General features: G+C 38.7%; 1 protein-coding gene across 1 annotated transcript in view; it reads right to left on the bottom strand.

Annotated features, from left to right (window-relative positions):
* Positions 1-980: 980 nt before the first annotated feature.
* SLC25A17 (solute carrier family 25 member 17) overlaps positions 981-14,972 on the bottom strand; it is a 40,589-nt gene continuing 26,597 nt past the window's right edge. The window contains exons 5-9 of the mRNA XM_034987448.1: positions 6,960-7,076; positions 5,934-6,079; positions 5,750-5,845; positions 3,445-3,527; positions 981-1,782 (exon numbers count right to left, since the gene is read on the bottom strand). Coding sequence (XP_034843339.1) covers positions 1,635-1,782; positions 3,445-3,527; positions 5,750-5,845; positions 5,934-6,079; positions 6,960-7,076 — 590 coding nt within the window. The 3' untranslated portion in view covers positions 981-1,634. The remainder of the gene's footprint in view (positions 1,783-3,444; positions 3,528-5,749; positions 5,846-5,933; positions 6,080-6,959; positions 7,077-14,972) is intronic.

Raw genomic sequence — 14,972 nt, 5'->3', positions numbered from 1 at the left:
TCTCTGACTCCAACTGAATTAGACTTATAAATGAAAAGCCTGTCATTTTGTTATAGGGACAAAAACTAAGTCACAGGAACCCAAAGGGCTATTCTCAAATGACCTCTCGGAGTTTGCTTCTCGGGTGGCTTGAGAGGCCTAAATTCACCCCTAGCTGCATAATAAAAGTCCAACCACCTTCAAACGTGCTATGAGGCGAAAGTAAAGGATGATGTGGGGCACTCAGGGGTTTTTTATTTAATCCATTAGTCCAACTTTCCTTTGAGAAAAATCTTTGTCTTGGTTTCTATCATTGAAACCAATCATAGCTTCTGTTGAGTCAGGGGCTCTAAGGTCTCTCAGACTTTAATGTGAGTATGAATCACCCGGGGATCTTGTTAAATTTCAGACTATGATTCAGAAGGTCTGGGACCGCGTGCCCAACAAGCTCCCAGGTGATGTCAATGCTGCTGACTGATGCATACACTTTGAATAGTAGGACTATAAGAAATGTTTCCAAATAGAAGTAACCTCAATCAGATGTTTATACTCAAAAGAGATAGCCTCCACCAGGACTTTGTAAAGGGAGAGAATATTCCAGAGCCTAAACAGGGTACCTGCTCCTTGTCCCTTTTCTAGGATTTTTTTTTTTTTTAAGATTTTATTTATTTATTTGAGAGAGAGACAATGAGAGACAGAGAGCGTGAGAGGAAGGAGGGTCAGAGGGAGAAGCAGACTCCCTGCCGAGCAGGGAGCCCGATGCGGGACTCGATCCTGGGACTCCAGGATCTTGACCTGAGCCGAAGGCAGTCGCTTAACCAACTGAGCCACCCAGGCGCCCGCTTTTCTATGATTTCTACGAGCTAGTTGTAAACCCAATGTGGTACCTGAATAAAGGCATCTTTTTAAAATGTCTTCTGTGTTGACAGTTTATTGGGACTCAACTTGATGGGGCTTGTATGGATGAACATAAAAACTTCAAGCCTTTTGTAATGAAAGGGCTGATTCAAAATAAATATTTTTAATTATGTCAAATACTAATGAATAAGTGATGTTCACAAATAGTTTATAAGAGAATCATTTGGGATTAATCATTTTCATTTCTCCCACAAAATAAATAGCTCATGTACTAAAGGAGACACCTTTCCTTAAGCAGGAGGAAAGAAGTTCAAGTCATGCCTATGGAACAATCATAATATTTTTAGTGAGGAAAATACCAAGATTAAAACATACAAAAGTATACGAGGAGAATTATATGGTATTAAATGTGTCCCCAGAATCAGAGGAAAAGAACAGCTGGTAAATTTAAGGAAGATTTTAACTGGAAAAGATTACACATGTGAGCAATAGTCCATTCACCTTAAGAAAAACAATAAACACCCACAAACTTCCATCTTCAGGTTTTCAATAATGGTTTTTTTTTGTACGACCATTAGACTAACCTCCCCCACAAAATTCACAACCAACCATCATAAAAATTAAGTTGTGGACAGGTCCAGCTGGCTATATTCCATGTTTACCCTTAGACGCTTTTCCAGCTAATGAGGGTAAAATTCATGGTGCACACAGCAAGAATAAAAAGAGAATCACTTCCCTTCACACAGAAGGAACCCCCCATCTTGAGCATCTTTCTGCACTTTGCAGTGTGAGGTGTCTCAGTGCTTGCGGGCACTCTTCAGCCCCATAACTGTGAAGGTAGCAGCCGTCAGTTTCTCATAAACCAGGAACATGAGCGCAGCAGTGAGGACTGTCTGTAGCAGTTTGGCTTCAAGGCCTTTGTAGAGTCCCATGATTCCAAAACGCCTAAAGAAAAGAGGTTTGAAAAAAAAATAAAAGGTTTTCTTCATAAAAGTCAGCTCCTGGATCAAAGAAGCAGGCTATCATAGCTACCACTTATCCCCGAGGGAAGATGTTCCAAGACCCTCCGTGGATGCCTGAAACTGAGGTTAGTACTGAACCCCCTATTTTTTTCCTATACACACACACCTATCATAAAGTCTAACTTACAAATTAGGCACAGTAAGAGATTAACAACAATAGCTAATAATAAAATAGAATAACAATATACTGTAATAAAAGTTACAGGAATGTGGTCTCTCCCTCTCTCTCTTATATCTATGTATTGAGATGCAGTGAGGTGAATGATGCAGATATTGTGACTTGGCGTTAGGTCCTATTGACCTTCTGACGGTAAGTGAGAAGGAGGATCATCTGCTTCCAGACCGTGGTTGACTGTGGATCCCTGAAACCATGGGAAGGGACACTGTGGATGAGGGGGGAATACTGTATTTGCATTTTCTAAATTTTATATAAGTGGAATCATATGGTATGAATTCTTTTTTGTCTGACTTCTTTCACATGGCATAATTATTTTGAAATCCACCCATGTGGTTGTATGTATTAGTAAGTCCTTTCTAATGAGCAGTATTCCACTGTGTAGATAGATAGTAACCTGTGTGTCTACTCACTCAATGATGGGACATTTGTGTTGTTTCCGGTTTTTGACTCTTACAAATAAAACTGCTATTAATATCTGCGTACAAGTTTTTGCACAGACATATTTCATTTCTCTTGAGTACATAACTAGAGAGGAAACGTGAGGTCCTATGATAGTTGTATGTTTAGCTTTTGAAGAAAATACCAAACTTTCCAAAATGGTCGGACCATTTTGTTTTCCCACCAGCAGCACAGGAAAGTTCTGGTTGCTCCACATTCTTGCCAATACTTGGTATGGTGAGCATCTAGTTTTAACTTTATACCAGTTCTTTATCTTTGATTTTTTTTATCCCAAGCATATTGTTTTTATAGTAAATTTATTTACGTTCAAAATATCTTATATCTAGGAACAGTTATAAAATTATGGCAGCGTTTGCTTCAAAGGAGGCCCCTGACTGATTTGAGGCTGCTGAGATTCTCTAAATGGAATGATACAGGGAAACGATAAAAGGACCTGCTTCTTAGGGCCACTGTCAGGATTAAGCGAGGTTACCCGTTTGAGGTACGGAGCTCAGTGTCTAGCACAAAGCACTCATCAGCACTGCTGTCATCATTACAATAATTATTGTTACTCTTCCTACTGCCCCCTCCCTTTCTCACTATGACTACTGCGCTCCAACAGCTGTTTATTTCTATCTCTGAGAGAGGTCGCAGGCGAAGCCACTGACGGCAGCACTGCTAAAGGCAGAACAGTCTCTACATTAGGTGATAGCAGGCTTCCCTCTCTAAAGGAGTTCTGGATATTTCTAAGTCACAAAGAATAAAGACCTGGAGTTTTTCCGTAACTTCCCCAAATGCTGCCATATTGCACTAAGGCCCTAAAATGAGAAATGTCTGAGCACAGTGTGCAAGGAGCGGTTTCGAGGCTGCTGCTGCCAAGGCAGTAGTACAAGTTAAGCAGATCCAGCCACTCTGGCAGAGATGGCTGCTGAAAGACAGGACAGAATGTGAGGCATCTACAGAGCTCACTTTACTCGTTGGTGAAGAAGATAGAGAACATTCCGAAGACTCCCCAGTGTTCTGTTTTCTGGGTTTAGTCTATGACGTCCAAACTGGGGAAGAAGAAAAACAGATCAATTTCTACCTGCGGAGGAAATTATGTTGGAGTAATGTCTTATAGTATACAGTAATAAAAATATCCGAGTATGCAGATTTCATGAATTTTCTCTTTTTCACTGAAATAAATGAAAATAAGAAATATTTTTCGGGGCGCCTGGGTGGCTCAGTTGGTTGGGTGTTCGACTCTTGGTTTCAGTTCAGGTCATGGGATCGAGCCCCATGTCAGGCTCTGTGCTCAGCGTAGAGTTCTGCTTCAGAGTCTCTCTCCCTATCTCTCCCCCTCTGCCATTCTCTCTGCTCTCTCTTCTCAAATAAATAAATAAAATAAATAAATATTTTTCAACGAAGCATGAATTTTTACTTCAGAGAATTATGGGGAAAATACTCCCTCAAAAGAAAACAAACATGCCCACAATGAAGATTTAGATATTGATGGTATGGCTTACCCTCTAGTCCTTTAGAAAGTTCTTATAAACTAATCAGTTAGAACCACTACAATCTAAGCTCTTCACATTATATGTTTACATTATAAAAGTATCAAAATACACTTATTTAGATGCTGAATTCCCTTATATTAAGTACCAATTTAAAAATAGCACATCAGTAGAAACACTTTTAACAGAAGGTAATACATTTTTTGAACTGAAATATTTTTGGGACGCCTGGGTGGTTCAGCGGGTTAAGTGTCTGCATTCAGCTCAGGTCATGATCCAGGGCCCGGGGATCGAGCCCCACGTTGGGCTCCCTGCTCAGCGGAGAGCCTGCTTCTCCCTCTGCCTGCCACTCCCCCTGCTTGTGCTCGCTCGCTCTCTGACAAATAAATAAATAAAATCTTAAAAAAAAATTTTCTTTTCACCATCACCGCCATTTTATCTATCAATAAATACTTTGAATTTTTTCTGCAAAGTAGATCATGAATCTGTCCATGTCTTATCTCTCCTCTCCATTGCTACCACCTTAGTGTAGGGCACCATCACCTCTCACCTGTACTATGGAAATGGCCTCCTACCTGATTGCCCTCCCACCCTTATCTCTTAACCCTAGGACCAATTCGCCACACAACAGCCACAGGAATCTTCTCGAATTGTAAATCAGATCACATTGCTCCCAGTTTAAAGCCCTTCAAAGGCTTCCCACTCAAGTGAGAATAAAATCTAGAATCCTCATCTATAGCCTTCCTTGCTACTTTTCCAATCTCATCTTGAGCCACTCTCCAGCCAGAGTGGCCTCTGTTCAGTTCTCAGTCATCACCAAGCTCTTAGCACATCATGTTCCCTCTACCTAGAATGCTCTTTGACAGTTGGGTCCTTATCTTCCTTTAAGTCTTGATATTTATATATGTCTCCTCAGAGGAGCCCAATCCTTAATCACCCTGTCTAAGAAGATCCGTAACATGCCCCTCTCTACCAAATCACAGAATGCAGTTCACCTCCTTGATAGCTCTTTTCTCAACTTATAATTAACTATTTATTTTGCTTATTTACCGTTTTATTCTTTCCTGTTACCTCCATGAGGACAGGGATTATTATTATTATTATTATTTTTTTTTTAATTTATTTGAGACAGAGAATGAGATAGAGCATGAGAGGGTCAGAGGGAGAAGCAGACTCCCCGCCGAGCAGGGAGCCCGACGTGGGACTCGATCCCGGGACTCCAGGATCATGACCTGAGCCGAAGGCAGTCGCTTAACCAACTGAGCCACCCAGGTGCCCCAGGACAGGGATTATTATTTTTACCCACCATGTATACCCACTCCTCACACAGAGTGGGTGCTTAATAAATATTTTGATGAATGAATAAATAACTGAATGCAAAAACCCAGAAATTTGAAAGTACTTCAGAAAAACTAAATCATTAATTCCTCCTGAATGAACTAAACAAATCAACTTCTGATTTTGTATGATTAACCTAAGCAAGTCTACTTAAATGAGAAGGAAACAAGCTTATACATTCCTAAAGTCATTAAAGAACCTCCTCCCACATTTGGGTTTTCTGAGACACTATGTTACCTAAGAAATTACAAATGTAAACTTTGTTCCACACCAAATAGGAAACCAGCTGATAGCCAGCCTGCTTAGCAATTATCAAACAAATGGAAAAATGGTATAGCCTACCAACTGACAACTTTATTGCTTTATTAACATTGCTTTAAACAGAGAAACCACGTACTTCAGAATGTTGTTTGACTAAATGGAGGGAGAACCCCAGCACTCACCCTCAGAATTGACTGTATCGTCTGCATAGGATAGGTGACGGTGGTAGCAATCGCTTTGGATATTGCACCAATGATGAACACATCCAAAGAAGAAAGCTGGAAAGCAAAGAAACAGCAAACCGCATCAATCCAAAAAAGAGAGTGTCAGAGATTATTATTTGCTGCTTTCAGAATCAGGGATTACCTTCGCTCCTTTCTTTAGAAGCTGCCTTTTTAAACCTTCGTAGAACATGAACTGGATGGCAGGATTGAAGACCAACAGCAAGGAAGGAAATGTGCCATTCCATAAAGCCAAGATTCCTTCATCTCGAATGATCTGGTGAAAAGCATCTAAGCAAGAAATCAAGGACTTTTGATTACAGTCCCCTAACCGGAGAACACAATGTGAATTTTGTTCAAATGTACCCAGAACACAAATCATACTGGTTCTATTAAAATTTCCTTCTTGCAATGATAGTCTAGGGGCAAGTTCATCAGTTAACTACTTTTTGATAATCATCAGACACGGACAGTCACCATGTTATTGACAGACCAACTTAAATCACAGGCAACTCTTCCTGACAATCTGGTATTAGAACGTCAGGTTTTCCTAAGTAATCACCACCACCACGACTGAGAACTCTGTCTTACAGAGAATTGTGAACTTATAGCCCACGTGTTTCACAGCAAAGTCCAGGACAACAGACAGTACCCTGGGATCCATTATTTAGGATATGACTTAAAAGAAAATCACTATTTTCATTATAAAGACGGATACATGGGAAAGGAGAACCAGGTAACGTAGTATTATTAAACTCACAGTCATCAGATATTAATGATAACTATATCCAAAGACAACACTAAAAGAAACAGTGTAGATTATTCTTTAGAAATATTGACCCCTCCCACCAACACTACAGCATACTTCTCTACGTCCTGACATTGGGTTTGGCCAAGGGGACGTTAGCAAACAAGATGCGAACAGGGGCTTTTACAATTGGATGTGTCTTCTTGTGCTTTTGCCATCATCAAGAGAAGAATATGTGTAGGCTGGTCCCAGCCTAGATGAGCCAAATCCCTGTCAATCCATAGACACATGAGCTAAACAAAGGCTTACTGTTACCTGTGGAGATTTGAGGTTATCTGAGATGAAGCATTATCGTGGCAATAAATTCCAGACACAGAGAGAAAAGAAACTCCTTAAATAGGAACTCACTCAACAAACACTTACCAATAATACCTTTGTAGTTGGTTGGTACAATGTCTTCATTCCTAAATTTTGCCCCTTGCAGCTTCAGTCTGGTGTTTACCACCCAGAGTGGAGTTGTTAGCAACACATTCACCACTCCTTTAAAAAGAAAGAAGAGACAAGGGGAAAGCAAAATGTAACCTTGCAAGCTTTGCTGTCTTACGTTAGAGCTACATACCAATGTTTCATTTATGCTTCTGCCACTGACCTACTGGGAGACCTGAGGGAAGGTGTCTCTCTGTGACAGGGTACAACACAAGCCACCACTGTTAGAAGCAATTCAGAAGCCTTGCTGAGAGCAAAATGGCTGGCAGCAGTACCTTTCCACACTTACATAACAGGAAATGATCTGTTTGTCAATTTATATAGCATCCAAAGTAGCAATTTTGATCTAATTCTAAGTACATTCTTAAAATGACAGTTTTAAATAAGGTTTACTGATCACATGCTAAGTCCATGACAATATCTAATAAAACACATAATTTGCAACTCTCACGTAAGTAGCTTACATGGTTTTAAGTGAGCATGGATTTGGTACAATGGGTGACAAGTGGGAGAAAGTGGTGACATTTGAAAGAGCTTCACCAGGAACTAGAGGCTCACAGAAGAGTTCCTCATCACTTAGGGAATTAGGAGAGGCAGGCAGCAAGCAGTAGTTATGAACCATCACAAAACACCTGAAACAGCTTCGCAAGCATCATGATCCTTACAAGCTTAAGGATGGGGATGTTGGTCCCCCAATGTTGCCTCAGAGTGGAACAATACAATGAGCCAGGTGCTTCTGTTTTGAAAACACATGATCCCAAGTTAACACCATCTTGAGATATTAAAATATTCCTCATCAGTCCTGGAATGATTAAAAAAAAAATACCAGAAAGAATTGTAACAAAGTGCCTGACACATAGTATATACTCTATAAATATTTGTTAAATAAATATTGAATAAACCAATGAACAAACTCAGTAAACAACCACACATTCCAAGCTATCTAGCTCTAGCCAGGCTCTGAAGAACCAAGAGGCACAATCCTAAGGAAGAGAAATCTTTTACTAAAAGTCACACAACAGGAGAAACAATGTTTTGATTTAAGGACTCTCAAAACACACCATTCAGAAAACACAAGTCCAACCAAAGACAAGCTCGATGAAACAGCCAAGAGATTAAAATCCTATTTTTTCATCTGTTGTATAGAGTTGCTAAAGTAAGATAATTTGTTATCTCTTTCTTAAGAGCATTATGAGAACACTTTCCTCAAAATAAAAGACATTATCAAAAATTTTATGAGCTGTATTCATTATATTTTTAGAGTCACATAACACACAAGGAGTCATCTTTAGTTATGACTCACTATACTCATGCATTGTCACTTAAGGCATTGATCATAATCTGAAAAAGCCTTACCTAGAGATTCTTGCTAGTCTCATTTTTAAAAAAGTGCCAGTGCTCAAGAGGTCAAGATAGAAGAATATCAACACATGCCTACTTGCCCAGACTTTATAATGTGTTCCTATTGAATGCAATGCACACATCACTTGACGGAAAAACCAACAGCAAGAAAAATGAGACTAGAAAGTACTACTGAGCAGTCTATTGCATTTTTTTTTTTTTTCAGATGAAGACAGGAGAGCTCAGAAACAGAGATCACAGGCTTCTGTAGATAATGTAGATAGGCAAAGTGTAAAAACCTTTTTAAACAAATGAAATGTGTTGTCTATTAAACAAACTCTTCAGAAATCAAAATTCCTTTCATGCTCTATTCAAGAGGTAATTACCCACAAAACACATCGGAGGCAATCTAGCCTAGATTTAAGATTTAACCATCATTTAAAATTCTGCTTTTGGGGCGCCTGAGTGGCTCAGTTTTTAAGCGTCTGCCTTCGGCTCAGGTCATGATCCCAGGGTCCTGGGATCCAGCCTGACATCGGGCTCCCTGCTCGGCGGGAAGCCCGCTTCTCCCTCTCCCACTCCCCCTGCTTGTGTTCCTGCTCTCCCTATCTCTCTCTCTCTAATAAATAAATAAAATCTAAAAAAAAAAAAAAAAAAAAAGAGAGAGAGAGAGTCCTTTAAAAAAATTTTTAAAAAAATAAAATTCTGCTTTCATATATATCTTTGTTTTGAGCTGAAAGACTGAGAGGATTCTTAGGACAATCTCCAGTATAAAAATGCACTATATCATTTAAAGAAGAGAATATAAAGTCCTTGTGAAAACATTTGTATTTTGAAGCTTTTTATCTGACAAGTTCAAGTACTTTGTTCATCCTCTAAGCCAAAATAGATGGAGAGGTATTTTTTAATCACTATAATTTTATGAGTTCTGGGAAAAGACACTCAAAATATTTGAGGATCCAAAACTTTACTGAAGTAAAGGACAGCATTCCACGGAAGAAAAACAAGCTACAAACAGTCATGATGAGAGATTCCAACTTCACTAATGCCTGATGGATATGGCTGAAGGATAAAGTTGTCTGCTTATTTATAAGCCCATGTAGAAAGTTTGTTCAGTTCTAAGCTGTGGTTGTTACTTCACTTCTAAGATGGGAATACTAATATTTTACCTACTTAATGACAAGAAATTGTTTTTCTTTCAATGCAAATGATTCCACTTTCATTTTTCTTTGTAAAAAATCATTTACAAGAAAACAGAAGCAAAATTAAGAGATGAACAATAACTGAACACACACACTGAAATTATTCACTGATTCAAGGAATAATTGGAACACAGCTGTTTACTTCTGAAATCTTGAAAACAAAATAGTTTTATTAGCAGTGAGTCTGTTAAGGAGAGAAAACAAAAAAGAAGTATGCTAATTGTGTATGCACTTCTGGGAAATAAGTGCAATGACCACTGATACAAGAAAAGGGCAGATCAAGGTCATAAATCTAACCACTTGGCTCCCTATGAAGGAATGCAACTTGATACACAACAGGAACAAACCTGCCTTACCAGATTTAAGACTGGAGGGCAGGAAAGGAATATGAACTGTCAACAATAACACCACTGGCATTCAAAAACAGTTATGGGTAAAAATCCCAATTTCATAAAATGGCAAGTATCTTCTTCATTTAAATTTTCTGTGAGGTTCTGTTCCCAAATCCCTTCCCAAGGTATCAAGCTATATGAGCTTTTTTCCTATGAAAATACAGTAAGTAATAAGTTTCTAAGTTTCAAGCAGAATTTGAATAACAATTATACTGTTCCTAGTTCTCCTTGGAGACAATGAAACTCATTTCTACAGTGATTTTAATACATGACAAGGCTCACAGCAGGAAAAGAAAAAGTGGTTCTAATTCTAAGAATGCATAGGTATTAAGATATGAAAACATGTTATGAGGAGAAATTTAAAACTCACAAAAGTAATTCCCAAAGAATTCCTTACTTTCAGAAAAAGAGACCCTATAATCAGAGAATCTCAGAATTATAAAGGACTATAAAATACATTTGACCAAGGGTCTCTCAACTGTTATACAATCCACATTTTGATTGTAAGCTGGATAATCCTTTGGGGCAGCAGGTGGGGTCGTTACTGTGTATCAGACAGACAACAGTAGCTGTAGAAGGATGGAGTCATTAAATGGCTTGGTACATTCAAGGAATCACAGTTTTCCAGGAGAGGATGGGAACAGTAGAGATCAAGCTAGAGGTAAGCAGTATCACAGCAGATCTTGTATGTTGGGCTCTTATCCTGTATACGGTGGGGGCCTTTTATGCTGTAGGTACCATGACTTTATCCTACATGCAAGTGGCAGACATCAAGGGGTTTGAAGCTGGAAATAACATTATTAGATTTGGGTTTCAGAACAGCAGTTCCCCACCATCTCTCTGATAAGACATATAACAGATGAGGCTCATAACTGACACAGACCCATTGCACCTTTCTTTCACATACTCCAGAAAACACTTCAGAGTGTAAGTGAATGAGAATGATATGTCTTTTCTCAAACCTGCTTATGTCAGTTTTGAATCTGTTATGGTAGGCAAAACTTTATAGGTATGGGGTATGTACAAGAAAAGGCATAAAACTCCTATCAGTAAACCAATAAGCCTTCACCATGTATTGAAGAAAATGAAAAAGTATATATTTATACATCTTAAGTTAAAATAAAATACAAGGTAAGTAGGCTATTTATGATACTCCCTATGTCAACTGACTTTTAAAAACTAACTGCCCTACCATACCAGTCTAGCTGTGTTATGTATAGGGGAATCTACTGTGATTATAGATGTGTAAGAGTTAGAAAGGAAAAAAGCAGAGCACAATGAGAGAAAGAATAACAAGGGTGTTGTGTACCTGGTGGAGAATGGGATGTCAGATGTCAGCAAATAAACAGCTTTGAACAATTAAAAAAGATTTCGTACTGAGGGTTGCTAGAGGGGAGGTGGGTGGAGGGATGGGGTGGCTGGGGGATGGACACTGGGGAGGGTATGTGTTATGGTGAGCGCTGTGCGTTGTGTAAGACTGATGAATCACAGACCTGTACCCCTGAAACAAATAATACATTATATGTTAATAAAAATAAATAAATAAATAAAATTTAAAAAGATTTTGTCATATATTTCATGAATTAGTAGTTTCATGGAAAGTTATTGAGTTAGTCCTTGACAGTGAGTGATAAACTTTTAAATGTCAATACATAAAACTATAGTAATCTAAAATATATTAAAATTAAAATTTTACAAATACTTGGTCTCAGGTATTAAACATAATACTAGATAGCCATTTGTTGCAATTATGTAAAAAAGAAGGTTCCTTCTGTACAGGATATCCTTGAATCTATTCTGATTTTTTTCCCAAGTGAACAAATCTCAAACTTGAATTCTTTGAATTATGACACTGTTAGAAAACTATTCTTCCAGAAAGGTTAGCTAGGCAGGATTATGCAAAGTAGGTAAGTAAGGAAGACTTCAGGGGCGCCTGGGTGGCTCAGTCGTTAAGCAGCTGCCTTCAGCTCAGGTCATGATCTCAGGGGCCTGGGATAGAGCCCCGCATCGGGCTCCCTGCTCAGCGGGGAGCCTGCTTCTCCCTCTCCCACTCCCCCTGCTTGTGTTGCCTCTCTCGCTGTGTCTCTTTCTGTCAACATAAATAAATAAAATCTTAAAAAAAAAAAATAAGGAAGACTTCAGAGGCAACAACAGAAATGGCTATGGATATGGAAAAGAAGGAATGGATTCTAGAGATATTTAGGAGACAGACTGATGATGGTTCTTTTTTTTATTTTAAGTAATCTCTATGCCCAACATAGGACTCAAACACTCAACCCCGAGACTAAATGTCACATGCTCTACTGACTGAGCCAGTCAGGCATCCCTGAGACTGATGGTTCTTGATGACCAAACGATTGTGGTGGGTGAGAGAGCACTCGCTATGATGACTCCTGGATTTCTATCCTGAGTTACTTACAAATCTTTATTCATTTCCTCAGAGAATAAAATCCTGTGTGTTATACTCTATGTAAAAGTTGGCCTGGTGGGTAGTCAAAACGTACACACTTTCACTTATAAAATAAATAAGTCATGGGGATGTAATGAACAGCATGGTGACTATAGTTAATAATATTGTACTATGTATTTGAAAGTTGCTAAGAGAGTAGATCTTAAAAGTTCTCACCACAGGAGTGCCTGGCTGGTTCAGTTGGCGGAGCATGTGACTCTTGTGGTTGTGGGTTCGAGCCCCATACTGGGGGTAGAGATCACTTAAAAATAAAATCTTAAAAAAAAAAAGTTCTCACCACAAGGAAAAAAAAATTTAACTGTGTGGTGATGGATGTTAACTATCATTTTGCAATATATACAAATATCAAATCATTATGTTGTACACCTGAAACTAATATAATGTTATACGTCAATTATAACTCAATTAAAAAAATGGTTGGCGGGGGCGCCTGGGTGGCTCAGTCGTTAAGTATCTGCCTTCGGCTCAAGTCATGATCCCAGGGTCCCGGGATCGAGCCCCAAATCAGGCTCCCTGCTCTGCGGAAAGCCTGTTTCTCCCTCTCCACTCCCCCTGCTTGTGTTCCCTCTCTTGCCGTGTCTCTCTCTGTCAAGTAAATAAAAATCTTTTTAAAAAAATAAAATAAAAAGGTTGGTACAGGTGAAAGTTAATTAGATCTAAATCAACCTAAGACCAAAATGAGAGTATTAAGCAGAAGAAAAGCTCAGAGACCAAGCCAAAACACATCAGTGGCCTCATACTGGTAAAGAGGAAAACTTGTGGGGCATGAATACTCTTGGACTGGTAACTACTTTTCAATTAACTCATTTAAATTTCAAATGGACATTTATTCAATTGTGTGGCTCCCAAAGTACTAATTTTTCAAATATACCAAAAAGTGATTCCACAAAATAGAACACTAAAAGTACAACAGTTAAATCAATTAATTTAGGGGTGCCTGTGTGGCTCAGTCAGTTAAGCATCTGCCTTTGGCTCAGGTCATGATCCTGGGGGCCTGGGATCACGCTCCGAGTTGGGCTCCCTGCTTAGCTTCTTCCTCTCCCCCTGCCATTCCCCAAGCTTGTGCTCTCTGGCTCTGTCTCTCTCTCTCAAATAGATAGATAAAATCTTTAAAAATAAATAAATTAGGGTGCCTGATGGCTCAGATGGTTAAGCGTCTGCTTTCGGCTCAGGTCATGATCCCAGGGTCCTGGAATCGAGTCCCGCATCGGGCTCCCTGCTTAGCAGGGAGCCCGCTTCTGCCTCTCTCTCTCTCTCTCTCTCCCTGTCTCTCATGAATAAATAAATAAAATCTAAAAAAATAAAAAAATAAAAAAAATTAATTAATTTAGTTATAGACTAAAATGGATACACACACAAAAAATAGGAAATCTATCTACTTTCTTTCCATCTCTTTAGTAAAACTCTGACTAATTTAACAAATATTTTGTTCACCCAGCAAATATTTATTGAGCACATGTTAGGAATTGTTCTTACTGGGAATATAGTCATAGTAGTAGGAGGAAACATGTATATATACTCCCTAAGAAGAGGTATGATAGGGCGCCTGGGTGGCTCAGTTGGTTGAGCGACTGCCTTCGGCTCAGGTCATGATCCTGGAGTCCCGGGATCAAGTCCCACATCGGCTCCCTACTCAGCAGGGAGTCTGCTACTCCCTCTGATCCTCCCCCCTCTCATGTGCGCTCTCTCTCTCTCTCATTCTCTCTCTCAAATAAATAAATAAAATCTTTAAAAAAAAAAAGAAGAGGTATGATATATATATATGTATGCATTAACACATATATGTATATATGTAATCTTATATATAATTACATATAAGATACACTACATATAAAAATACATTTAATTGTAACATATATATCTGTTCTGTATGTGTGTGTATGTGTGTGTATATATAGCCATATATATAAAATACCCATATATATTTTTATCTACATATTATCTATATATCTACATATTATCTTAAATATACATATAAATATATATTATATAAATATATATATTAAACATACATATATTTAAGATACTTGCTCTTATGGAGCTCACATTCCACTAAGGAGACACAGACAGTAACTAAATATTCATAATATCAGGTTAATGGCTCCCTAGAGCTTTTAAAATCTCAGATGACAAGGATCCAAAGTCTTCTAAAATCTGGCTCCTGTTTACTTCTCCAACCTTATTGCTCATGTTCTTGTGCTCACTTCACTTACTAACTAAATTAGAGAGCTCACTGTTCTAAACATGGTCCTGTATTTCCTCAATTCCCTACCATTCTCTCCATCAGAAAACTGTCACCACTCATCTACAGAAGTTACTAATCCTGCCCAGTTCAAGAGCCACGGCTTTCTATAAGCAGATCCCTCCCAGCTAAAAGTGATCTCTCTTCTTCCTATGAACCTCTAAAGCGTTAACCATTATGATACTAACTACACTGGGCTGTGTGCTAAAATATCTTTGTCATATTTGTTTTCACACTCATGGTGGGCTTCATGGGTGTGTAACCCAACTTGTGCCTGGTTTTATCTCATTGCCAACTGTCTTG

Source organism: Mirounga leonina, unplaced genomic scaffold, assembly GCF_011800145.1.
Source record: "Mirounga leonina isolate KUSES-001 unplaced genomic scaffold, KU_Mleo_1.0 Mir_418, whole genome shotgun sequence".
Taxonomy (NCBI): domain Eukaryota; kingdom Metazoa; phylum Chordata; class Mammalia; order Carnivora; family Phocidae; genus Mirounga; species Mirounga leonina.
The sequence above is the reverse complement of the archived record's forward strand: the minus strand, read 5'-3'. Positions and strand labels throughout refer to the sequence as shown.